Source organism: Canis lupus, chromosome 10 (genome assembly GCF_003254725.2).
Source record: "Canis lupus dingo isolate Sandy chromosome 10, ASM325472v2, whole genome shotgun sequence".
NCBI classification, from domain to species: domain Eukaryota; kingdom Metazoa; phylum Chordata; class Mammalia; order Carnivora; family Canidae; genus Canis; species Canis lupus.
In genome coordinates, this window is record NC_064252.1 from 37,762,676 (window position 1) to 37,790,452 (window position 27,777).

The 27,777-nt window shown below is 47.2% G+C and overlaps 1 protein-coding gene across 5 annotated transcripts in view; it reads left to right on the forward strand.

The window, feature by feature from the left end:
• Window positions 1-27,777, forward strand: part of ST6GAL2 (ST6 beta-galactoside alpha-2,6-sialyltransferase 2) — a 76,353-nt gene that overhangs the window by 20,413 nt on the left and 28,163 nt on the right. For all 5 annotated transcript variants that reach the window (XM_049115383.1, XM_049115384.1, XM_035696495.2 and 2 more), the window contains exon 2: window positions 20,693-21,676. In XM_049115383.1, the coding sequence (XP_048971340.1) occupies window positions 20,749-21,676 (928 nt within the window). In that variant the 5' untranslated portion in view covers window positions 20,693-20,748. The remainder of the gene's footprint in view (window positions 1-20,692; window positions 21,677-27,777) is intronic.

Here is a 27,777-nt window from a genome sequence, read left to right on the forward strand (position 1 = left end):
GCTTCTGGGGGCTGTCAGTTTCCCCTACTTGGTCACAGAGGTAACATGTTTACCATGTTCTTCACTCTGAGTGGAGCTAACTTCCTGTGCATTGTGGGCTCATGGGGCATCACACAGGCTGTAAGTGAATGGGGCGGCAGAAAAGGGTGGACACATACTCAATGCACGTTCTACACACCTGCTCTACTCATACACACACTTCATTGCCCCATTGTCCCATGTTCCCATTGGCTTTTTCTTGGGAAGCAGACTCAAAGACAAAATTATTAAGCACATTCAGGCAGCGGCCAGAGAACAGTGAAGTTAGCATGGTCCTTCTGAATGTGGGGACCTAGGACACTGCACAAGTCACAGGTCCACGAAGCTGGCCCTGCTTATATCGAATGGATTCTTAATCTCGAGGAACCTGTTTCCTCATGATAAAATCAATCAATAATGTGACCTAACTTGTAGGTTGCTTTTATGTTTAGATGAAACCCTGTTTGTGGTTTATGAAGTACCACACTTGGTACATAGTATGCCTTTACTAAAAGTTCATTCTTAATCAACTTTGAGCTATGGAGCGAGTCTTCAAACAAAACAATTCTATTGTTGGAAAGATAGCCTAATGTGGAGGCAAGCAGGAGTCATGAAATGCCACTTCTAGAATTGAGCAGGTGGAAAAAAATATATAAAAAACTATAAGTCACAAATATATTTTATTTCTTTTGAAATGATTCAGTGTTTGTACAGATGCATAAGAAAGTAAGATGTGCCTTGAGGGCTTTGAAGGGTAAAGTGATTTTATAAAAATTGAAACATGGCTTCTAGTCCCACACCTCATTACCTGTGGGCAACTTCCTTCCTTCCCCTGTGCCTTAGTTTTCTCCTGCGTAAATTGAGAGTGTCAGGTGTCTGACATGGATACTAGAACTTGTCACATCATGGCATAGGGTCTTATGACTGGAAGGGACCAAAGATGAAAACAGACTTCCAAATGTATGTAATAAGAACGTGATGGAAAGAGGAGTGATAATCCGTTTTACTATTGCCCCCATGTTGGCTGGGTGCTGGCAACGTGCGGTACGCTGTGGAGCTTCCCTCTCTACAGCCAAGGCTTTGTCCAGCAGATCTAATGCACAGGTGTACCCATGGGTACCATACAGATGTTTAGGACTGTTTTGTAACCATATTTCATCCTTGTTTCTACAAGCATATATTTTCCATGTCTCTTTAGAGGGTCTACATAAATAAAGCCCTCTAGGGGCACCTAGGTGGCTCAGACCATTAAGTGTCTGACTCTTGTTTTTGGCTCCAGTCATGATCTCAGCGTCCTGAGACCAAGCCCCACATCTGGGCTCCCCACTCAGCAGAGAGTCTGCTTGAGATTCTCTCTTTCCCTCTGCCCTCCCCCCCCCCACCCCATGCACACTCTTTCTCTCAAATAAATAATCTTTAAAAAATAAAAAAATAAAGCCCTCTGTATAGTCTGAAAAACCTAATGCTCTGGAATTAACACCCCTATAATCAGCTTTTCCTTGATGAGGTGAGATACAGTGGTGTGCTAGAGCTGGCTCGTGCATATTCCAGAATTTTGTGAGCCAATTGTTAAACTACATTAAAAACAAAGGTAGTCCATTCTCAGCACTCATCATTTCCTAATTTTCAGTTACATTTTACTGTCATCGATGCTCTTGAGGTTGTTTACATCTGCTGTGTCTGCATGGTGCGAATACTTGGCAATGATGCGCTTCTATGTGTCTCTTCCCAGCTCTGTGTTCAGTGACATCACCCGAATAGTTTAAAACTGGCTGTGGCAGGGATCCCTGGGTGGCGCAGCGGTTTGGCGCCTGCCTTTGGCCCAGGGCGCGATCCTGGAGACCCAGGATCGAATCCCACATCAGGCTCCCGGTGCATGGAGCCTGCTTCTCCCTCTGCCTGTGTCTCTGCCTCTCTCTCTCTCTCTGTGACTATCATAAATAAATAAAAAAAATTAAAAAAAAAAAAAAAACTGGCTGTGGCAGAAGTATGACCACGGAAATGGGCAGATGCCAAAAATCAGCTCTCTGCTTCCCACTTCTCTTTCCCAAGAGCCAATTGTCAAATATTTATCAGCATATTATTAAGTAGGAATGAAATTGGCATAGAAGTTTCTTTTGGAAGGTTTGTTACAAGCTCTGTAGGCTACTGCAGCCCATCACAGAACCAATTAGAAAGTGTGCAAAGGGAAAAGGGGGAAGGCAAGCCTCTGTGCCCGGCAGTACATTGATTGACTTTCATATAGAGGTCAATTAAAATCCTCTTAAAGGACAGCTAAGCTGAGTGATGTTACCTCAGTCTTGCAATTGAAGAAACTGGTCAGTGGTTTAATAACTTGCCCACGTTGATAGGGTTAATAAGGGAAGGAACTTATATTGAAGAAGTATTTGAATGTAGGTGTTTATAATTCAACTCATTATCTTTTCCCTATAGAATGGAAATTTGAATGCCTTTTGTAAAAGGAAATAGTGTTGCTAATGCTGAGGTAAGATTTTTGTAACCGTCATGAATACCGGATTTTTTTCTTTCATTCATTTGTATGCACATCAAGCATTGAAAGTCAGATATGGTCATGCGGAGGCTCTGCCCCAGGGAGGAGTAGATATGTATGAAGTCCTGGGGCAACGCAGGAAATCACGAGGGAATGTCAGAGTGGGATGCCGAGGCTGGCTCTGGAAAGGTGATGTTCTTTTCTTTCTTTTTTAAAGGTTTTACTTATTTATTCATAGGAGATACAGAGGCACAGGCAGAGGGAGAAGCAGGCTCCCTGCGGGGACCCCGATGTAGGACTCGATCCCAGGACCCCGGGATCATACCCTGAGCCCAAGACAGACGCTCAACCCCTGAACCACCGAGGTGTCCGGAAAAGGCGATGTTCTTAAAAGACATATAGATGTGTGCCTCGCTGGTGTAGTGTGTGGCTCCTGGGTGTGAGGTGTCCTGGTGCAGGTTGGTTTTGTTAGAGGTGACAAGATTATGAGATTGTGGTCAGAGGGCACCAGGGGGTGGGGGGGAGGGGGCATGATTTCTTCCAAACCCCAACCCCCCTGCCCACGGTGCACTTGGAAGGCAGAGCCCATTCCTCTAGCCTCCCTGGCTCACTGCCTCCTCGCTGCAGCCCTGGCAAGGCCAACGGCAAGGGCACACGGCCCAAGGGGAAGTGTCTACAATGAAGGCTCCAGGGCACTGCCCCTCTGATTTTGGTTCAGCAAGTTGGCAGTGGAACATGGGAATATCCTTTTTAACATGCAACGTAGAGACTCCAGACGGCCCCGGGCCTTTGTTCTACAGCTTCTGTGCTGTGTCCACCAGGAAGAGAAAGCTCACACACATGTTAATGGTAACAGCTCTTCCTAGCTTCCCACTGCTCTTACACTCAGTCTCTGTCTGTCCCCACCTTTACCCGATGAGGTGTTCCAAGCAGTTAATTGCTCTTCTTATTCCACAGTTGAGACTGGAATTGACTGTCTGGGCTCTCCAGGCTATTTTGGACTCCAGTGGAGCAATTCTACAAACACTACAATGTACTAATCGTGTTCTTCGGATTCTTCATTCCCAATTTCTGTAGCATTCTGTTGGGCTACAGAACTTTGAAACACTCTAGAAGTTAAATCCATGATCTGATCTATTCCATATCATTAGATGACAAGGAATGTACCCTGAGTAGTCTGCCTCCAGCCAGCTTTGCGACACGGTTAACGCGCTTCGTTTCCCCACACCATGCATTCTTCATCAGAAAGAAGAGAAATATCATGTCCTTTTAAGATTTGTCCCAACTCTTGTGAAAGTTCTTGAGTCTCTAGGATGGAGCAAGACAAATATCACCACTGATTTTACTTCTTTGGCTCTTGCAAGACAAATAACATTTACATCGTGAGCCATGAACTCATGATTCTATTATTATATTCACTTATCATGGGATTTGGGGAAAATAGAAATGTATTTTTATGCATTGCATTAATTAGACTTAAAAGAGAAGTCTCAACTTCCCTGCCTCCATCTAGAAATGTGGTTTTCTTATATGTCCTGCCTCTTTTTAGGGCCTGCTCCATAAAGCAGGATGAAATTACACTCCTCCTCGCACATGCCTCTCAGTTGTCTTTACTTGGAGCCGATATTTTGTTTGCTTATAGAATTGAGACTAAAATTTTTACTAAAATGAGAAGGGAAACCAAGTCAGAAATGCTTTTCTAGCACACACTGTGGTGTAAGCCCATGGTAGCCCATGTGGCTTGACCTGAACTTTATATTCTGAGAGACCGAGATCATACATTAGGGTATATTCTTTTCTTTTCAATTCAAAGTAATCACTCCACACTGTTCAGAAATGAATTCTTGCTATAGATTTTTATCAAATGCATCTGACATTTTAAATAAATTTTAGACTGATGAATTCAGTGTTTCTGTGACAGAGATCATAAACATTTTCCTTTTTCAAAAAGCAATCTGATAAAAGTATATTTGTACTGTAGTTAATGCTGTGTTAAGTCAGTGTAATATAGTTGCTGCAAACATTTGTAGAGCAAAGGAAAAAACGCCTTTATTTAAATCTTGCCAAGAGCAGAAATAAAATGAGCAAATGCACAGTGGAGTGAGAGAAAACATAAAGACCCATACGGTTTTATTACTGTGGTGCTCTGGTGTCAGCATCTCATTTAAGCTGGATGGAATATATGGTATGATCGCTAATCATAATAACTTTATATCGGAGTGTATGCCTTACAGAGATGTTTGTTGAGTGAATAAATGTTGGATCAATCTTTTTTTTTTTTTTCTGTTACAGAACTTTCATTTCCTCGGCATAGAAATTAGATACAGATACTCTAAGTGTAGTGCTATTCATATATTTTCATAAGAATAAGAAAAAATAAATGAGTATAAATTCTAATAGTGAAATGTTCTTGGCTGATACAGGTACCATGAAGACAACTTTAGTAGTTATTTCCATTAAATTATAGAATCGGGAAGGATAAGGATGAGTTGCATTGTTCTTTTAATCCCCACCATGTAGCACAGTGCTGGGACATGTAATAAAGGCTTAACACGTGCATTGCGTGTGTGTGTGTGTGTGTGTGTGTGTGTGTGTGTGTGTTCCCACCAAGGATAGGTGGGCAGCTAATATGCCATGGCTTATTTACAAATTAGATAAAAGAGCTTTTTTTGCAGACCAGAGAAAAATTACAGCTGGATGGAAAAAGGGCTGGGGAGGGCATGGGATTAGATGCCAGAGTGCTTGTTTAGCATAGATATTGGACCAGAATTCATCAGAATGATTTATGATTCGTGGTGTCGTCCCAGAGACACAGTCTTCAGATGACATCTTTCATCTGCTTTGATGCGCTGTATTCCTGTGTCATCCTGGTTGCATTAAGTTCACGTTCTGATGATTTCATCAAGACTCTGGACTCACCTTTCCATCCCTCCTTCCTTTTCCCTGACATTTTAAGAGTGGGGCTGTCCCCTCTCCAGAGCAGATCCAAGTTTCCAGCATCACGGACGTGGTACCTGGGCTGCGTGTCCTGTCAGTAAACGTTTGGGCCTACTCTTCAGCAAAAGTTCTGTGCAATCCATCAAGGCTGGGGGAATGTGGATATATTATTATTTTCGTGTTTCTCTCTTCTTCCTAGTTCTCTCCCTCACAAAATAAACATCCAGAACCTATACCCCAACTGCATGTGGCTGACTTTTAGCAAAAACTATCTGTGAGGGAAGGTTTTCACTGAGCTCTGATGGGGAGGCTGAAACCCACTGCTTTTTATTTATGTCATTAGATGTGATAAAGACAATAAAATTATAGTGTTTCTCAAAAGTTCTTGATAGTATATTTCATAGAACCTGGTGTTTCCATCTCATGGTGTGTTTGCAAATTAAGTAACAAGTGGTTTGGTCTTTGCAAAGAAGATCCATTGTATGCCTGTGTGCTCACCCAAATTATAGTCCAGGCAGGCACGTAGATTTTCACCTGCCCGGCCCCACAGCCCCTGTTGTTCTACTTGAAATGCACCTGGCCCTCAAGTACCAAACTTCTCACCATCTCAGCTTAAATATTACTGCCTTTACATGACCTGCCTGGTCCCCCCTAGCCTAAAAGCCTAGGTCCCCGCAGTCTTTTGTTGTATGGTCTCTCATTTCCTTCCCCACCTGGTTCCTGGAGTAGCTGAGCACTTACTTGTGCCAGGCCCTACCTAGGGAATGAGGAAACACAGGTCCCCCTCCTGGAGCTTATGGCTTGGTGGAGAAGAGCTTTAAGCATACAACATACCAGGTGGTGAGTGGTACCAAAGGTGAGGAGAGAGCTGCTGAGAGGGGTCAAGAGGATGCGTGTTGCAGGGAAAGCCCTTCTGAATAGAGCCGGCTTTAATAAAGGCCGGAGGAAGACAGGTCAGATTCTAGAGGATGGCCCCAGGCAGCAGGAAGGGCCTGAGCAAAGGCCCTGCAGCAGATGCGGTGGGAGCTGAGTGTGCAGGAAGCTGCAGGGACCGGGAGGAGGGAGGAGGGCAAGGGGACGGTGGTGGGAAATGGGGTCAGTGAGACCAGGGGACACATCGCATACATGAGGGAAAGAAAGGGGAGGGAGAATTGATAGCTGAAACCCGGCTACATTAAATCTCCACTTTGAGAGTGTCCCTGTGCCTCCTGGAGCGTCCACAGAGGACAGACGGGATGGAAGCAGGGAGGTCAGGTAAGGGTCATTGCACCAGTGCAGTCAGGTGGCTCGGACCCCTTTGGGGCAGTAGAGAAGACAGCCAGCCGTGCGAGTCCATGCATGTTTTAGGGTTAAGGGTTGTCAAAGTCAGATTAGGGCTGATGGTCAGGATGGGATGTGGGTTTAAGTGGAAAGAAAAAGCGAGAATAACACCAAAGTCTTTGACCCAGGGGCGCCTGGGTGGCTCAGCAGTTGAGCATCTGCCTTCAGCTCAGGTCATGATCCCGGGGTCCTGGGATCGAGTCCCACATCAGGCTCCCCACAGGGAGCTTGCTTCTCCCTCTGCCTGTCTCTGACCCAGGCACCTGGGTGAAAGACAGCGCCACTTACTGGATGGGGAAAGGCTAAGGGAGGAAAAGAGAGTAAGGACTGTTTGGTTTGGACACGTGAAGCTTGAGATTGCTAGGAAACACTAAAGGGGAGCCGTCACACAGCACTTGGTTATAGGGGTGCAGTTCGCAGGACAAACCAACATGGTGGATGTAAATGTGGGCAGCGCTGGAGGGGAGAAAATGTAGCACGCTTTGGCCCGGACACTAGCAGGTGTATGTTTACAGCCCACATCCAGGAGTCTTCAAGAAATGCAACTATCTCAATTCAATGTAAGCTATATTTTGAGACCCGATTCCACTCAGCGTTGGAAAATGTAACTGCCAATTCAGCCAACCTGTTCCAGCTGATTAAATTAACCAAAGTTGCCATTAAAGTCTTGGTTCTTAATTTAGGTTCTTTTTTCCTTCCTCTAACTTAGATCGCCTCATGACCTCAGGGAAATGTAGCCTGTAGCATCCAGGGACTGTCCGGGCATGGGGTTGCTGGCCTGGCCTTCCGCCTTGTAGCACATTACAGTCCAGTGCCCCCTCCACCCACTCCCCTTCATCCCTCTGTCCATGCTGCATGCCCCCTCTGGGCCTGTGGATTCTCTCTACTTTGGGGGCCTCAGGTGGTTGTTCCTCCCTGCCATTCTGGGTACAGAAAACCCGGGTTCCTACAGCCATCCCTGTGCTGCCTTCACACCCTGAGGTGTGAGGTACAGAGTGGGGCAAGATCCCATCTACAAACTTTCCTAGAGTTCTCTGTCCTTGCCCTCTTAGTTGGTAGGAGAACCATCGTCAGGGGCCCTGGCCAGTGTCCAGCTGTTCTGCTTCACTTCCCACTCTGCTTTTTAAAAAAAATTTTTTTAAATTTAAATTCAATTTGCCCAAGTATAGTATAACACCCAGTGCTTATCCCATCACATGCCCTCCCTTAATGCTTGTCACCCACTCACCCCATCCCCTACCCTCCTCCCCTTCTACAACCCTTTATTCCCCAGGGGTAAGAGTCTCTCATGGTTTGTCTTCCTCTCTAATTTTTCCCCACTCAGTTTCCCTTTCTTCCCTTATGGCCCCTTTCACTATTTCTCATATTCCACGTATGAGTGAGACCCTATGATAATTGTCTTTCTCCCATTGACTTACTTCACTCAGCATCATACACTCCAGTTCCATCAATGTTGATGTAAATGGTGGATATTCATTCTTTCTGATGGCTGCCATCAGGCAAGAAATCTTTTCAGTCTCCATTTGGGTAAGAGAAAACTGGCTTTGCAAGTATTCCTCCCAGGTTTTGTCCTGCACTTCCCATTGCTTGAAACACAGCTTTGGAACATTATTTTTATTTATTTACTTATTTGTTATTATTCTTATTTATTTATTTTAGAGACTGAGAGCAGGGGAGGAGCAGAGGGAGAGGCGGACAGAGAATGTTAAGCAGGCCTCACATCCAGTGCAGAGCCGGATGCGGGGCACTGCCTCACAACCCTGGGATTCTGACCTTGAACCCAAACCAGGCTTAACCACCGGAGCCCCCAGGTGCCCCAGCTTTTGAACTGTGAAGACAAGAATTAACATCACTGCTTCTGGTTCCTTTGTGACGGTTTTCCTTAGGGCATGGGAGGTCTTAGGTTTATCTCGGTGAATGGAGGAAGGTCATGGGGTAAAAGGGAATGTGCTAAAAAATTCAGCTAAAATGCACAAGCACAATATCCCGCAAGATTAGTAGGCCTGATTTCTGTCTTTCCCTTACGGCAAGCTCAATGAGGGGACAGGTTATATTTGATTTGCTCAGTGTGGTAGACATAGTAGAATGGAGGTGCCCGGTTATGTTTAGGCCGGATGAATGAGTGAAGTGATGGAAGACCAGTGCTGTGCTCGTATGAACATGTGCGCACAGATACAAAACAGATTTGTGCTGCTGTTCACAGGGTAACCTTGACTCAGTGGTCCTGACAGGGGTGTGCGGGCAATTAGAAGATATTCTAAGGGTGAGCTAATCCTCAGAATTAGAAACTGCAGAAATTATTTCATAATCTGGATTTTTTTTTTTTTTTTTTTACTGGCTTTGAAAAATAAAAAACTAGAGAAGCATACTAGAGAGAAAACATTTGTGAACTTTTCTTAGGTTGGTCTTAAGTGTGCTGGGGCCCTGATACTCATCTCATCCCAGCTGCTCAGACTTTTCCTTTAGGGAGGACATTTAGCTTTGGAAGTTTGTAGGGCGGAGTTCAAAGTTCAAAGCTCTGCACTGAGATATTTCTTTGAAGTCTCATGTTTTATATGAAATCTTCAAGTTGATTTTATATTTGACTCCACAATATGTGTGTATATGTGTCTTTATATAAAATTAATGCATTAGTCCTCTTCTGTGGAAAATGTGTCTTATCATAAGGAACTTGGTGTTAGGGCGTTAACAACTTGGCACTTTCTCTTAATGATGTTTTAAAAGTTCCAAACTTAAAATCAAACTTCTGGAGTGTTAAGGCCGAAGCCACTGAATAGCCTTACAAAGCAAACAATTGCCATTTTTACTTGCCCAGAAACATGTTCACCGTTGATGATTTTCACTGGCACCTCTACATCTGCCAAGGTGATTTTTAAACACATAATGGGACCATCTTTTTTATTTATACATATTTTGTGCGACAAAAAAATCAACTGAGATAACTTTGACATGATAATGAAATGTAAATATTTATGATTCCTTATATCCTGAAAACTGGATGAATTTGTAGGACATCAGATTTCAAGTGTTCCAACTAATGCATTTTTCTTGGGTATTTTCAACAACCCTGGAAGGTAAGGAGAGCAAACATGATTACTGTCCTCATTTTGAACTGCCTACAATTTTTCCAGGTACTGTCCTAGCTCCAACACATGCTAACAGTGGGACTTTTAAGTGACTGTGATTCATACTTCTCATCCATAAAATGGGCTTCACCATAGGATTTGAGAGGCACTGAAGTAATAACTGTTCAGTGCTTTAGAAGATACACAAATGTCAGAGAGATGGAGGTTAAATTATTACATTCATGACTGATAGTCATTCCTAACTTGTGGCTTGGGGTGTGGGAACATGTTGGATTACCAATTCCCCACCTTACTTGCTGCAACTATCAAAACTAGACTTAGGGCCAACTCAGTTCAGAGGTTCATACCATGATCCTTATTTCTCAATGGACTGGGAACACCTTCTATGTGGAAGAATTAAGAGGTGGAACAGAGACCAAAGATGTTGCTCTGTAGATAATCAGTCAGTTTAGCCAACACAGGACTGTGAGCGATTCCATCTCTCAGGCAATGAGGAGTAAACAAGATGGCACCATGAGTGTATAACAGTGCCAGCGGCCACATGGAATAGCTATTTTTAGATAACTAAGGTGGCAACAAGAGAAACTTTATTTGCATTTTATCATTAAAATATGTTATTTCGTGTCAACTTGTTAACCTTGGGATTATTTTCATAGTCATATGATGAAGCTTCAAAAGGTCAAGTAACTTGCCTCAAATCACATACCTAGAAAGAGTGAGGGCCAGAATCTCAGTGCTTTTCTGTGTTTTCATAAATCATTATAGCTGTAAGTTATTCTTTGCTGGATTGACGATGGTATCACTTGAGTCTTAACCAAGCTGGAATCCAGTGTGGAATCTAAATGTTAGATTTATATTTTGTGCTAACAGAGTAAGCAGGAACTATCAGCCAAAGAGATTAGGAAATAAGGATATAAATATAAACACAACTAATTGATTTCTCTTTCTTATTTTTAAAAGTCTTAATAACAACTTTTATTTTTACAACCTTTATTATGTGTAAAATTATTATGTTTAAATCTGTTCAAAACAGAGAGAAGAGGCACTTGGGTGGCTTAGTGGTTGAGCATCTGCCTTCGGCTCAGGTTGTGATCCCAGGAGTCCTGGGATCAAGTCCCACATCGGGCTCCCTGTAGGGAGCCTGCTCTTCTCCCTCTGCCTGTGTCTCTGCCTCTCTCTGTGTGTCTCATGAAAAAATAAAACCTTTAAAAAGAGAGAGAGAAAGAGAATACAGGGGCTCCTGGGTGGTTCATTCAGTTGAGTGTCCAACTCTTGGTTTCGGTTCAAGTCATGATCTCAGGGTTGTGAGATCGAGCCCCGTGTCAGGCTCTGCACTAGGCACAGAGTCTGCTGGAGATCGTCTCCCTCTCCCTCTGCTCCTTCCCCATTCATTTTCTCTCTCTCTGTCTCTCTCTCGTACTCTCTAAAGTAAATAAAATCTTAAGGAAGAAAACAGGGAATACGTAAGAAGTGAGCTTATATACTCAGATTTAATGCCTATCACTACTCTGCCTTACTAATTTGGATCCTTTCTTTAAAGGGACACTTCTGAGCAATGAGGCAAGTGTCCAACCCGCACGCACTCATCCAGATCTCGGCCCATCTTCCTCAGAGGTAGCCCCTAGCTGAGGTTGGTACTGGCATTTTAAAATCTTACATAAATGGCACAACTCTTGTGAGTTTGCGTCTGCAGCTTGTTTTTCCCCCAGCTTTACACTTGAGATCTGCTGGTGCTGATCTATGGAGATGGATCTAAAGCAGTCAGCCTTTTTTATTTTTGTGATTTGTTAAGATGTGGCTCTTGCCACAGAAAACCACTTTCTTTCCCCTGATGGGCAAAACAAGTGCCCCGTGGGGCCTTTGAAGTTTCCTGAAAGGGGGTTCTTCTAAGCACTCTTTCTTCCTGGGCTCTTGTGAGAGCCTCATTGTCTGGACTGAAGAGACGCTGGAATTTGAATCCACCGCGGGCTTTTCATTCGTTCACCCTTGGTGTTCAAGAATTTAAATCTTATTTTCCCCAAGAACTTCAGGTCCCCCAAGGGCAGAATGTCCTGGGATATAAATATTCAGCCTGACATCAGGTTTAATAAATATTTCTTGAAGTATAGCAACATAAACTAAAGCTGACAGGGCGAACCCATTAGAAGATACTTCGCAGGCCTTCAGTCTCTGACAGGTTCTGTGGTTTGTGACCGAGACACCAGAGAGAGGGCTTTATTGAGGCAGGGTTTAGTCTACACTTATTAGCTTGAATCAGGTGTTAGAGTTTATCTGAACGAGGGCACATCAGTTTGGGACCCTTTAAAGAGAGGTTCACTGGATGAACCTTCCAGTATATACATATGGGGCCAGTACTCACAGTGAAATCCATGCTGGTTATACCACTTTTTTATTTTTACAGACTCTCAAAACTGGATTTGAAAAATCCTATTTGTGTAGCTTTCACCTCAGGCCAGGCACTGTGCCAGTCAAGTCACACGCAGTGCCTTACTCATTCATTTCACAGAGCCGTGACTCACATTGGATGAAGAAACTGAGGATTTATCCAGAATAACACAGCTGGCAAGCCCCTGAACACGCCATCTGACCACAGGGCTTCCCAGTCATCCATACATTGCCTTTCCTCTTTGTGGGTAGAGTCGTCAGTATCTCTCTGCAACATTGGGTAGGCCAGAGATGGTGGCACTGGCCTGTCCCCTGTGTGGTGCCAGCACTCCCTTGCCATCACACACATCCACTGTCAGCCCACACTGATGCTTTGGACCCCTCTTGGGCTGGGACAGGAGGGCATGCTTTTCCCAATAAAGAGTGGCTCCAGCTGGTACAGAAGCCTCCCTGTGAGAGCCACCTGCAGACCACCTATATTTTTACCCAGATGCCCACTTATATTTAAGGGAACAGAGTAGAACCTTGCAATCTCAGTGGCAGGTAGGCAATATTTCATCTTCTTGACTATTAAACATCATGGCTGAAGCTAATTTACAGCTTCAATCATGAGCCTTGGCATATTATTGGTATAAAGTGTAAATATTTGAATGCTAATTATCGTAAAACAAACAGGCCACTGTGTCCAGAGCAGATGAGTGCTGTTTCGGGAAGCCAGCAGACCCTAGCTAGTAGGCAGCTTGTGTTGTCTCTGTACAACCAGTAATAGACGTCTGGAATCATTTCCACCTCCCTCTGCCCCAACAGCACCTGCTACCTCATTGCAGAAAGTTCTGAAAGCTAAAAAGCTGCCCGGAGTGGCTCACATATGGTCGTCCTTGCCTTTTAAACTATTTCCCATCTGCCCTGCCATGTGAGGAAAATCTTTAGTGCTGAAATTATTCACCCGGAAAGAGAATACCATCGTCTTAATACAATGGGCCCTCCTTGTCCAGCCTGAGCCTGCCATTCCTGGTCACCTGTCTTTGCACCATGCAAATTCTCATCCCAGGCACACTTAACCCAGTTGTTCCACTGGCTGGAAATGACTGGTTTCCTTCTGTACCAATGTGGGCTTCAGCATCCAACCCTAGTCCCCCTCCTCTTTAAAGTACTCCATGATTACTGTCCTCTATATCACTCCTCTGTACATTCACCTGTCCTAGGGCAGAGAATGAGAAGCCAGGATTGGGGTCTTCCTGCCTAGATAATAGATTCCTTGAGATCTTGGACCTTCACACCTGTAGCCTCACTGGGAATGTTAGGGCATCCCATTCTGACTGGGCAAAACCCACTCAGTTGGCATGCCAAGTCTACGCTGTCTCCGGTGATTGCTGAGCAGGTGGATTCTGGGAGGTGCAGATCCCAAGGCCTAACTGGAAGATCAGTTTCTCCCGCAGACAAACACATGTTAGGGAAGACAGGATGCTAGGGGATCCCGTGGTCCGGTCAGTGTAGGGAGCTAGCCTGAAATTCGGCACAGTACTTTATGGCAGAGGGAAAAAAATGTTGTTAAAATTTCAAGCACGATGCAACATCCCCTGGTTTTGTGATATAGTTAGTGCAACAAGACTGGGGTTTTGGAACAGTGTGCATGAAGGAGACCACTTAGAGCTTCAGTTTCTCCATATACCGAACAAGAATAGTAGTGTTTACTATGGAGCTTGATATAAAAATTACAGTGGGAATGAATTAAAATGAGACAGTACAGATGAGGTGCTTGATACAGTGCCTGGCACATGGAAGCATCTGGTACCACTGCTGCTGATTCGTTCCATCTCCCTGACCACTCCTGACTGCTGTTCCTAGCCATATGACACCTGATTACTTTGCAGGGAGCCATGCTCACACTCCCGCTGGCCTGGGAAGGATAGCCAGCAGTGTGTTGCCCCCGTTTGAACCCAGCCAGGAGTCCCATCGTGCCATCTCACTTTATTTTGTTTTATGAATTGCAGTCATTTAAAATATTAATTTTCATATTTAAAATATTAGTTTATTTAGAGTATCAATCAGGAACCTTCCATGGGACCACCTGTGCTGTTTGCTGGGAATACAAGACTGAATATGAGGTGGTCCCACCCTCAGAGAGCTCCCACTTAGGCCCTACTGAGATGACTCAAGCATCCAAATTTTTAAATCAACCAGAAGCCGTGGCACCCATGTTTTAAACTCAGGCCTTTACCAAGCAAGCTCATTTGAGTTGGCCAGGCCTAACATAACTGTTCCATTCTGGAGTCCAGCAGCTTCTGGTCGCAGGTGACTCGGCCTGAGCCTCGCTGCCTCACCCTTGGAGCTCATAGCCTGACAGTGAGGTCGCCTTTGTAGGACAATGAAGCAGCATTTCTGCCAGGACCTGTTAGCGGGTGGGCAGCCCTTGCACTCCAACCCTACTGACCGGGCTGACCTTCTTTCTCTTCTTCTGGACATTAGCTTAAGAATGGACTGAGACAGAAGCTAGAAAGAATTAGGGAGGGGGCCCTGGGTGTCCTGCATGCAGTAGTCTGGAGGCTTTCTTACATTTACAGAAAATGAAAGAAAGGAAAGAAAAGGGATTATTTGTGAAAGGAGCCGATGGGGTTGTGAAGAGAGAGAAGCATTCCAGCTGGGGGTGGCACCTCCCTCTTCTGCAGACTTGAGTGTTTTCTTGGGTGTGTGACAAGAGCTAATTTTAGAAAAATGAATCTTGGAAGAAAATGACTCCTGAAGGCTATTAAGACACATGAGTGTCTCACTAAAGCTCACAGACTAAATCTTCTTTATTATATCAGTGTTCACGTAAATACTTAGATTTATGATCCTTTAGACAACTTTTACACAAAAAGAGACACGAGTGTTTCTCAGACCAACAGAAAACCCGGCCAGATGGCAGCTGTAATACACACATCCATCAAAGTGGGTTAAAAAAATACTCTCCATTCAGGAAAAAGGGTGAGCCAGCCTGTCAACCTCCAGGCATAAGAGGGATGTCGTTCAAGAGGCAAAGGCCAGAATTAGCTTCTCTTTCCCCTTGAACAAAATGAGAAGCTGGTCATATTAACCCTTAGCTGCATCATCTGTGGCTTGCACTTCCTAATTTCATCTGATTACTTGTAATGAATGGTGCCTTTTGGAAAATGTGATCTCTCTCTGAACGATTTCAAGGAGAATTAATACCCTTTTGTATTATTTTGGACATCTGTGCAGAAATGTGACTCGTTGCTTTGAGAATTAGTATCTAAGAGCCACCAAAATTCCTAAGCAGGGGGAACAATCAAAGTAATATCTTGCAGTGGGTCATTTTCCCCTTTAGTCTGTGATCATTGCTGTAGCATTCCCATACAGGTTCCCTAGAGGTTTGCCTCGAAAGGCAACAAAATGGGAGAAAAGTGAGAACGGACAAATAGTAGTTCAAGTGGGCAGAAAACATCTGTGTACTTGGAATGCAAACCTTAGCTCGTCTGGGTAATAATGTTAGAATCGCTACGGAGCGAAGAGAAGGCCACACCACACACACTGTGCTTGTAATGTTGCCAGCTCTCTTCCCAAGGGGAAACCGGCAGGAACTCAACCACCTCAATCACTTAAACTCTCCCCAATGAAGCACATGTGAACATAAGATTAGGGAGCACTTTGTCACTGACACCTGGGGACAGATGATTTGCCTGATGCGCCTCTTCTGTCTCCCCCATGCAATTTATATCACACCAGCTAATGAAAGGATATAGCATCGAGTATACTTTACTTTTTTAAGCTATATCATTATAATATTTCAGATATACTACATTAGAGGGAAAAAATATTGTTGTTGTTTTTCTTTTTATGTTGCTTAGCTGAACATTTCTTCCCATGAGGCTGCATGGTCCTCTTAAGGACAAGAATGACCAATGGCATATAACTTGACAATGTCCTCTTCCTCTGTCTAACCTGGATTTTTATAAAGATGCTGATGACAGGACCCAGGATACATAAAATGATTTCTGTAGCATTTTGCTGATAGAGGATTTGCTCTTGCCTTGCAATTTAATCATTTTGGAGAATGTTCCCTTAATTGGCAGCAGAAGGTTTGCAGCGACAGAGGTAGTGGGGAAGGCTTTGGATTATTAAAAGTTCAGCCTAATCATGAGTTGAGACAGTGATCCCACTCCTTTCTATTATTACTGTGCATCAAAAGCCACAAAATCTTACCTAATGAAAAATCCTCATTATTGCATTGGGATCCCTAGTGCTTTCAAGATACTCAGAGGGCTTCACAAATCCCACCTTTCTACCTCCCAACAAAGTGGGCAGGGAGAACACAACCTGCCCCAGGCTCCTGGCCCCTCTGCTGCACCTTCTCTCCTGCCTTTTTTCCCTCATAAGCTTTCCAGAGCTCCTCACTCCCTCCCTTCCATGTCTGTCATCTCCCCACAGAAAAAAAGTCTGCCTGCTTTGCTGGGGAACCAGGCATGGCCGTATGATGGAGCCTGTATGTCTGCTACTCCCATTCTGCTGCCCCCAGGCAGCTAAGGGTCACCTATCATCTGGTGCAGGGGGTGGGACCCTCAGTTCTGAACCCCAAGGCCAGAGGTTTCCAGGGCCTCCCAAAGGATCAAGGCTTCCTCTTCATCATATCACCCACAGCTGCCCTCTGCAAACCCCTCCCCTTCTGACTTTGCGTCTTAAAAATAGTCTCTCAAGCAAATGCTAAACAAAGAACCTCCACTCCCCATTCTTTAATAATCCACCACGAATGCACCCAGAGCTGTTGCTCAGTGTGGGGCAACCAACTAACCAAGTAACGAGGATTTCCAGCCAGACGCAGGAAGACTGCCTTTTGGATTAGCAACTACTGCCTTGCTGTGGTGTGGTCATTTGTCTGGTCTTTGTCCTCAGTTTCTGATATGGGGCTTCTAAAACCCTGGCGGTTTCCTGTGTGACAGGAGTGTCTTTGTTATGTCCTGGAGGTGACTCTTGGTGGGTCCCTGCCTAGCTTCAGGACGGGGGCTGGTCACCAGAAAGACCTGTGGCCAGCCTGACCTCTGGGGGTGGGGGGAAGGGGACTGGGGACTGAATCAGGGATTCAGTCAGTCATGCCTAGGAAATGAAACCTTGGGAGAAATCCTGGATGCCAAGGCTTGGTGGCGGTTCGTGGTTCATGAGAACACGGTTACGTTGGGAGAAGGTGATGTTCTCTGACCCCACAGAGGGCAGAGAATCTGTGTTTGGGATCCACTTCCCAAGACCTCGAACTACATATATACCTTACACAAAACCTGGCCATTGTTAGTATAAGGTTCTTCTGAGATCATTCTTGCTAATGATGAAACCCCAGGGATATTCTGGGAACCTTCCAGATTGCTGGCCAAATGCTCAAAAGTACAGGTAAGCCTGGGGTTCCCACTTAAGGCTGTTGTCCAAAGCAGAGGTGAGGACTGAGTCCTTAACTCCTGGGCACAGTGCTAACTCCAGAGATTAGCATCAGAGCTGTACTGCAGTGTGCTCAGTGGGGGTAAAGGCAGAATTACTGTCATTAAGGGCGATTTTCTGATTTCTAATAGAAATGTCGAAATACTGGAAATAGGCTCTACATCTTCTGGCCGGGCATTACAGTTTGAAGCACTCGCCCTGGGGTAGAACAGGTTTAGAAAGATCATTTAGTAGATTCTTAGTCAAAGTGTGGTCCCCAGACTGTGCACGTCTGCAAACTGTTCATTACCAGCTCCTGATGAGATGTGTACGGAACTTGGTAGTAAGCATTTTGAATTTTTTACAGCAGTCGGGCCTTGCCAAGACGTTCAGGAATGGAAATATACATGTATCAGAGTGTGACAACTTGGAGGGAAAAAGTGATCCTTCACCACAGAGAGTTTAAGGAGCCTTATTTAGAATATATAGCTTCAGTTGGTATGATCGAATGGAGTCAGAACTTAGTGTTCAAAGTGTGAGGCCTGGAATCAAGCAGATGGGGTGGTACGCAGTTTCTGCTGCTTGCTACCTCTGTGGCTTTGGGCAAGTTACTCAATCTCTGAGATTTATAAAATGGATTAGCAGTATCTCCTACCTTACGAGGTGCTGGGAAGACCAAATGAGATAATCCAGGAAGAGTGCTAAGCACAGGCTGTGGCACATAGCAGGTTAGCTGGTGGCATTGTTTCTTCGATCTCAATTTCTTGGCATCCGTGTGTGGCTTGGTGAAAGCATGCTCTGTGTATGCATGTTTGATTTACGACTGTAAATGAAATCGACAGCCTTGCCTTTATGTGAATACAAGGTACTTTTGAAGAGCCAAAACTTAAACATTTCAATGAATATTGCTCTTCATACAATCCCTGGGAGGCTAGACTCTCATTTCAAGGATGCCCAGATGTTGGAAGCATTTGGGGCATCTCTTATTTCACATTTCCGCTAGTGCCTGTTCCAGTGATCTATTCTGATGTAAGAAACTGCCTCAAAACCTAATGGCTCAGAACCACAATCTATCCTTATCACTCTGGTTCTGTGGGTAGACTGGGCTTGGTTGGGTTCTCACTTGGGGTTTTCCCTGCAGTTGCAGTCGGAGGTTGGCCAGGGCCGGATCATCTGAAAGCTCAACTTACCTGGACATGCAGCACGGTGTCTTCGGTCTTCATGTTTGATGCCGGGCTGTGACAGCTGGAACAGATCGGGGCTTTCTGGGTGTCTCTCAGTCCACAGGGCCTTTCCATAGCTTGGATATCCTGGCTGCTGGGTGGACTCAGGTCAGAGAGATGTCTTTGTTGGTGGCCAGCTTCCCCCCTGAATGAGAGTTTTAAGAAGCAGGAAGTGGAAGCTGCTGGACCTGAGTCCAGCAGATGAGAGCAGTTACAGAGCCCTCCCCAGAATGCAGGAAAGGAGACATAGACCCCACCTCTCCATGGGAAGAGGGTCAATGAATCTGTGTCCATATTTAATCAGCTACAGAGCCACAAAGCAAATGTGGTTTTCTTACATTGGCATATCTTTTAACCACCAAAGTGTGTAGCTTCCACAGTAACTACATTTATGTATCACTCACTTTGATATGAGTTATCTGAGTAAGAACCCAGCTGTTGCATTACGGTCAATGCCTTTGAGTTATGTTTCCTAGTCTAAGTCTATGTCTTCCCTAGTCTATGCTAGGGAAGTTCCCCTCTGAGTACCTCCCATTCTACTCTGAATGTCCCGATTTCTACTAAGGACCCTCTAGAAGCCCCCTCCTACACTCTGCCCTGTCCCTCTTCCCTGCTACAGAGAAATCCGAAAGCCCATGCAACCAACATGGTACCCTCTTGCTCAGACAACTTCACTCCTCCCCATTTCTCACAGAGCCTGTGGCTCAGATATCCAAGTAGGCCCTCAAGGTCCCCCATGGCTGGATGGGGATCACATCACTATCCAGTTCAGTCTCTACTTCCAACCCCATTACCCAAACATATAGCCCCCACCACCAACACGCACATGCAGGCTGACGTCATCCTTTTAGCCAATATTTATTCAGTGCCTGCCTGTGTTGGACGCTGTGCTTATTGTTAGGCTCCAGTAAGCTCCAGTATTATTACATATGCCTTATATTTTTTTCCTTTTGTGGGCTTTGCTTACATTCCTGAAGGTTAGGTGCATTTCTTATTAATGTTTTATCCCACGCAGCAATGTAGCAAGAAACATGGGTTACAGTACTGTATCAAGGAGAGGTTCCCCCCGTCTTACATTTTATCTTACACTTTTTATCCCTTTCCCGGTTGGAGGCTCATCTAGAAACAGCAAGCTCTCTCCTCATCTCCTGCCTTATTTGAAAGGTTAACATACTTCCCTCCTATTCCATCAGGGACTCATGATGGGGATGAAGTAGGAGGGCATTTATTTGAGTGCATTTTTGAAGTCCACAGACACTCTGGCATAACTTTGGTCCACGGCCACGGTCTCTGAAGCATTGCTTATTCGGGACCATCGGTGGACTTCTGGTATGTTCCAGGCAGCCTCCAGGCCCTGGGAGGGACTGTGAAGAATCTGATATGGTTGTCACCCCCTTAGAAACTGAGCCTTTGGTGTTCTGATAAAGCAGAGAAGAGAGGGCCAACTCTGCTTAACTCAGCTGCTTTGCTTTACCAAATAGAGTTCTGTAAAGGCAGTCGCAGGGAGAGGTTGTTGGGCTGGGCCCCAGTTAAGGAGCTGTCAGGGCAGGGAGGCGGTCATGCCTCCAGAGGTTTTCCAAATACACAGCCACTCCTCCTCGTCTCTCCCAGGACTCTCAGTGGGACCCCTTGTCTTGCAGAGGTTGGGTCTGAGAAAGCAGGGCATATGACACTTGAATTTAGTCAAAATTCCCCAAAGATCCTGGTTTCCGAAGCCCCCTTTAACTCTTCCCTGCAGGACCACTACTCAGGCCAGACTGACCCCAGCGCCAGGGCCCGAGGAGCAGGTGTCTTCCGGCGGCTAACTGTAGACCTTGGCTGTTTTTCAGGTTCGTTGGGCCTCCCCCAGCTGTAAGGCCCCACGTGCTGGCCCCAGAGCCCTGCCATGAAACCACACTTGAAGCAATGGAGACAACGAATGCTTTGCGGGATATTCGCGTGGGGGCTCCTCTTCGTGGTGATCTTCATTTACTTCACCGACAGCACCCCCGCTGAGCCCGCGCCCAGCGCCTTCTCCTTCCTGGAGACCAGGAGGCTCCTGCCGGTGCAGGGGAAGCACAGGGCCATCATGGGCGCCCTGCAGGAGCCTGCCTGGCCCGGGAGCCTGGGCGCCCACCAGGGGCCGCTGGAAGGCCGCCCGGCCGCCCTGCCTCGGTGGGCCCAGGCGCAGGGCGGCTTGGAAAATGACGAGGAGTTCTTCTCCTCCCAGATCGGGAGAAAATCGCAGAGCGCCTTCTACCCGGAGGACGACGACTACCTTTTTGCCGCGGGTCAGCCCGGGCTGCGCGGCCGCGCTCAGGGCACGCCGGGGGGCCCCTCCCCGGGAGCCCCGGGCCGGCGGGAGGGGGGCGCGGCGGGCGGCCCGGAGCCCAGGAGGCGGGCGAGGAAGCGGCCGCGCAGCGCGGGCGGGAGCCGGGCGCTGGCGGGCGGCGGCGGCGGCGACGGGGACAGGCTGTACTCGTCCATGTCCAGGGCCTTCCTGCACCGGCTCTGGAGGGGGGACGTCTCGTCCAAGATGCTCGCCCCGCGGCTGCAGAAGGCCATGCAGGACTACCTGAGCGCCAACAAGCACGGCGTGCGCTTCCGCGGGCGGCGGGCGGCCGGGCTGAGCCGCGCCGAGCTGCTGTGCGCGCTGCGGCGCCGGGTGCGGGTGCGCACGCTGGACGGCCGGGAGGCGCCCTTCGCCGCGCTCGGCTGGCGGAAGCTGGTCCCCGCCGTGCCGCTGAGCCGGCTGCACCCGCGCGGCCTGCGGAGCTGCGCCGTGGTCATGTCGGCCGGCGCCATCCTCAACTCCTCCCTGGGCGAGGAGATAGGTGGGTCCCGCCGCGGGGCGGGGGGGCGGGCGCCCGGGCTCTGTGCCAGCGCGGGTCTCGGGGGGGGGGTGGGGGGGGGGCGATCTAGGGCAGAGGGGGGACCCCGCCCCCGCCCCCGCCCCCGCCCCCCGCAGCCGCTCTCCATTCCTCTCCTGCGGAAACGGTTCTACCGGGACGCGCCCCACGGTAGCTTGCGGAGGCCTGACCGACCCCGAGGTGCCAGGGTCACGGCGGCCGAGCAAGGGGACAGAAAGGAAAGCAGAGCTCCCACGGGGCAGCGACAGAGATCGGGGTCGCCTCCAAAGAGAAGCAGGCATGATGATCGTGTTCATTAGCCCCGGGACTAAGTGGATGTTGTGGGCTCAGAGCAGAGCCCTTCGGGTCGGAGCAAGGAGCACCGACCTCAGGCCGTCGGTGCGCGTCCAGCCTTTGGGTCACAGTCGTGCACCTAGAAGGGGCCTCTCTCCAAAACGGTAGTAACGGGACCACAGCTTGGGCCTCCTTCTTTCCTTCTGAACTCGGCCTTCGAAGCCGTGTCAGGAGCCCAGGAGCACTCCTGGGTCGTAGTTCCTGTATCAGGCCTCTCCAGAGAAACGGACTGATGGGAGATTAGAGAGATAGAGAGATAGAGGATTTATTTTAAGCACTTGCCCCTGCATTGTGGGGACTGGCAAGTCTGAGATTTGTAGGGCAGGTGAGTAGGCTGGAAACTAAGGTAAGAGTTGAGACCGCAGTCTGGAACCCAAAGTCCATAGGGCAGGCTAGCAGGTGGGAAACTGAGGCAGGGTTTCTCTGTTGCATCTGGAAGCACAATTCCTTCTTCCTCAGGAAACTTCAGTTTCTGCTGTAAGGCCTTAGACTTCCCTTTGTGCCCAGGCTCATCCCATTGGCATGGCAGTGAGTCATCCGTTTGATCCTTCAGACTTATTCACTCAGTTAACAAACACGAGTTTGGTCCCTACTGTGTGCAGGTTTCTGTACTAGGTGCCAAGAAAAAAGTGTGATTCAGACATGGCCTGGGCCTCACGTCCAGGTGTCAAACAGCTGTGGGTGATACATTCTCACAGTAGATGGTGTTGGTGACAGCCCATAACTCAACCTGGAAGTGACAGTGCAGGGGCATTTGCCCACTTGTAAGACAGGAAGAGCCATTGTTTCCAGGGCCCACCAGTGTGCCGTGTTCCTGAGGACCGGCCAATATGCCAGAGCTGTCCGGTGCCATTGTAATCAGGCTCCACAACCCAAGCCCCATCTCAGACATTCTTGGGAATGGAGCTGAATGTGAAATTTTTAAAAAGCTCAGAAAACCAAGGCCCAAGCATGCGCTTGAGGTCTAGGGTCCCAGTGTCCCCATGCTGACATTATAGCAGGCTCACAACACTGTCCATGTGTCACATGCCGCCAAAGCTGGAGCAGAGCAGTCTGCAATTGATTAGGGAAGAACAGTGGGTTAGAGCTCCCTGGGGTGAAGTTCTTAACCATTCCCGAGGACCATTATTAATAATGTAAGAAGGAATTTAAGTATTATGCTTTAAAGCAGGCAGTAACTTGCTTCTGGTTTTGTTTTGCTTCATTTTAAACACCTCTGCACAGTAGTTGCGTATTTGGATTGCTCTTGCGTGTCAGGGAGATTTCTCTTGCTCTTTATTCTGGCATATGTATCCCTGACCAGAGTCTTGTAAACTCTACTCAGAATTTGGAAGACAGCGTGAAAGATACCAGGAATTACACATTTCTGGAGAACGTGAAATGTCACTTATATCTTTGTTAGTTTCTAGCATCCAAATTTAATTTATATTGCCGGCACTTATATGAAGCTTCGTGATTAGGATTATAGACTCATCACGGAAGAACACACTCAGAAATTAAAAGAAATTCTCTTTATTGTTTTGCCTAGGTTCCTTTGAATCAAACTTTGTACTAAGATTTTAAGAATACATAATCAAGGGCACGTGGGTGGCTCAGTCGGTTAAGCGGTCGACTCTTGATATTGGCTCAGGTCATGATCTCAGGGTCCTGGGGTCGAGCCCTGCTCTGGCACCATGTTCAATGGGGAGTTAGCTTCAGGATTATCTCTGTCTCTGTCTCTGTCTCTCTCTCCCCTCCTTTGCCCCTCCCCCCACTTGTGCATGCTCTCTCTCTAAAATAAATATTTTTTTTTTTAAAAGAATACGGGATCCCTGGGTGGCGCAGCGGTTTGGCGCCTGCCTTTGGCCCAGGGCGTGATCCTGGAGACCCGGGATCGAATCCCACGTCGGGCTCCCGGTGCATAGAGCCTGCTTCTCCCTCTGCCTATGTCTCTGCCTCTCTCTCTCTTTCTGTCTCTCTCTCTGTGACTATCATAAATAAATAAAAAAATAAAAAATTTAAAAAAGAATACATAATCAGAGCATAGTTCAATGTGTAAAAACAAGAAAGCCTTTCATTTTTATAAGCTAGTGTCTCTCAGTCTCAACACTTGGGCATGCCAGGTGCTGACATTTCTCCTTCCTACTCCCCTGACGAATGTGTGCTTATTAACACATAGTTGTTAATGGCTCTCTTGCTGAAAACAGATTCACGCAGAGGACTCCTTCAGGCAGCTTGCAATATTGGGGCATGCTCTGCTAGTTAGCTAAAGGCATCTTGGCCCCCACATCGCTGCTTGTGACATTGGCTAAGTGAAGATCAGAGGACTTACCGAAGGTCATGGGCTCATGAAAAACTGGGGAAGCAGCTAGGAAAGTACCCGAGGCTAGCCCCAGGTCAACCCTGGGCTGGAGGAGGTCTCTCCAGGCTGTCCTCCAGGGTCTCTTGCGAGTCCCTACACCCAGTCGGGCCTCAGCCTTGAGCATCAGCTGCCATCTCGCTCCCCCTGCTGGTTGCTCTGCTGGCAGCGCAGCCCCGTTTCCCGCTCCGAGATGCTGGAGTCCAGGGGTGTGGTGGTTTTTGAGAACAGTGCAGCAGTTGTAAACACCTCCACTTTGAATATATTATTGAAAAGCCAACTGAACTGTTTTTGGAAACATGGAACAGCCTTTCCTAGAACTTAGAGATGATTTCTTTTTAGCCAACATACAAACAATAATAAATTGGTGGTGAGATCAGCTACCCACGGTCCTGTGCAAACACAGGACAGAGTCTCCTCTGTGATATCTGCTAGATATCTAACAGGAGTAGCCTTGGTGTGGGAAATCAGGATCCGTGTGCCTGAAAATCAAATTCTGGGAAGTGTATGGGGAATGGGAGGGTGTAGGAAGCAGGCATAGAGTACTTGGTGGTAAAAGCTTGGGGATTTGGCATATCCTGATACTTTGGAAGGTGAGAAAGGAGATCATATAGTCATTTAACAGGCATCGATTATGTATTGATCCCAAACTCACTGAGGCCTGATACTGTGTGAGGCACTAGGGATGCAAAGATGAATAAGGCACAGAGCTAAACTTCAAATCCTCTGCAGCCTAGTAGAAGGGACCGCCTGTAACAGGCAATTCCAGTCTCATGGTTTGAAGGACAGAGAGATACGCAGACTGACAGGGAAGAAATGACAACGGAAACCTAACCCACCATGAGGGCTGGTGGCCAGGTAGAGGGAAGGTGAGCCAGGACTGCCCAGAAGAGGGAAATCCAGGCCAGAGGCCATGGTCACAGGGAGACGAGACACAGTGTAAGGAATGCCAGGAGTGGGTGTGGGGGCTTCTCAAGAGGGTACAGGGTGGGAGATGGAGGATGGGTAGTGAGAGCTACAGGGAGCACCAGGGGCCAGGAGTGGGGACAAACCTAAGTTGATAAGCAGGCAGGCAGGCAGCTCACGATGTTCTTGGGCATCATCCTCCAGAAAATAGACTTCACTTAATAATTGTAATACAAGGTGCTGCTTGCAGGGTGTCTGCTGCAGACAAAGTCCTCTTCTAGGTGCTTTTATGTTAACTGTTGAGAACCAGGGCTCCAATGGTGTCTGCTTTATGGAGGTACCTAAAGGCACAGGGGGTGGAGCCTAGACTCCATTAAACCCCAGTCTCTTGTCTCCAGAAACCAACTCTGACCCCTGGGCCCACGGTGCTGAGAGAGGCATTGCAATCTTTTTTTTTTTTTTTTTTTAAGATTTTATTTATTTATTCATGAGAGACACTGAGAAAGACAGAGGCAGAGACACAGGCAGAAGGAGAAGCAGGCTCCCTGCAGGGACTCCCAATGTGGGACTCGATCCTAGGACCCTGGGATCACACCCTGAGCCAAAGGCAGACACTCCACCACTGAGCCCCCGGGGCGTCCCAGCCTTGCAATCTTTGAAGCAGGGAAGCAGATGGGTCAGCTTTTCTTTTGAGAGAGACTGTTCCAGAGCCCGGATCTGGAGGCACAAAGGAAGTAACTCACAATGCAGCAGTCCCAGGGTGACGGAGTCTCCAGAGGGATGAATCATCTCGTTGGCAGGCCCTTCCTAAAGACTGGAGGCTTTGCACCCTTGCTGGTTCAGATTTTGTTTTCTGGAGGAGCACAGGAGAGGAGGAGGGGGACATGGGAGCCGGTGCCCGAGGCAAGCGGTGACTTAGTGCGTGCGCATCACTCGTCTGGCTGCTCCTTAAAGGGTTTTTTAATCTTCCTTCAGTGAATGTATGTAGCCTGGCTCGCTTCTCAAGGTCAACACGAAATGGCTCTACCCTGGAAATGCCTTCTCCAGAAATGAGGCTTTCCTTTATTCCCCGTGTGCTTGCTGTCTGATCCATTCCTCCTTCTGTAAATAGGAATGGACAGCTTAGTTTTTCAGGCGCATTATCAGGGAGGTGCACAGCCAGGCATACATTTACAGAACGTGTCTGCCTGATGGACACACTGGGCTTGGCCTCCCCCCCCCCCCCCCGCCCCCCCTCCCATCCTGATCCTCCTGGAGGCTTTAAGGAGGTTCACTCTCCATCCATAGCAGCCTCCGACCCTACCTCCCTGCCTCCTCCACAAAAACTGGCCTCTTAACTCTTCAGACTCCTACCACTTCCAAAGGAGTTAAGCCAGATTCCATTTCTGTGCCCTGTGCCCTGTGCAGTTGCTGGAAGGGTGGACACACACCTTGTTGTAGGATACCGGCATTTCAAAGCTGTGACATTTTCAGGGGCCGTATGGTGAATTGGAATTTCTACCTGATGGCTCTGAAATGCACCCACTGCTTGGGAGCCTTGGCTTCTTCAGCTTTCCTTTAGATTGAGGCCGTGACCAAGGGCAGCATGGTGTAGTGGCAGAATTTTGGTTCAGGAGTGTTGGCCTCAGGCTTCCCGTCTTCGGATTGTCCTGATTATCTTAGTTCCTGGAGGTCAGCTCACTGGAGCCTCTTCTCTGCCTCGGGAGAGAGCTGCCCCAGATCAGCAATTCACATGGTGGGTGTGGTTCACATTTGGGGTCCCCGAGATCCCTTCAGGGGCTCAGGAGGTGAAAAATGTTTCCATAATAGTGGGCAGGGGTCTTTTGAACGGTTGATGTTCCCACTGATGATGCAGAGGCAGTGGTAGGTAACACTGTTGGTTAGTGTCCTGCCCAACAGGACTAGTTGCTGTGGTGGTTTTCGGAGTCATGCTCAGCAGGAAGAGAAGAGAGTACCAGTTTCACTTATGGATGTCCTTGCTGAAGCAGGAAAAAATACTGGTTTTATTAAATATCAATCTTTGACTACATGTGTGTGGGTTTTTTGTTTTTTGTTTTTTAGATTTTACTTATTTATTCATGAGCGACACAGAGAGAGAGAGGCAGACACAGGCAGAGGGAGAAGCAGGCCCCATGCTGGGAGCCCGATGTGGGACTCGATCCTGGGTTTCCAGGATCACACCCTGAGCTGAAGGCGGCGCTAAACCACTGATCCACCTAGGCTGCCCTGACTACTTACTTGTGTTTTTAAGACAAAGTGGGCAGTAAAGTGAAAACACACTTCTGCATACCAGTGCACGATGGAAAGGCCTCCGTGTGGTTTGAGTTGTGAGCAGAACTAGCCACTTGTGTCATGAAACACAATTTTTACTTGAAACACATGACTGATAGACCTGTTTTATTCAGACTTTGATATTTGGTAGATGTTGTCTCAAAAAGGAATTGAGTGAGCCTGTCACTTTTAGGAAAATAACTGGCAATATTTTTGC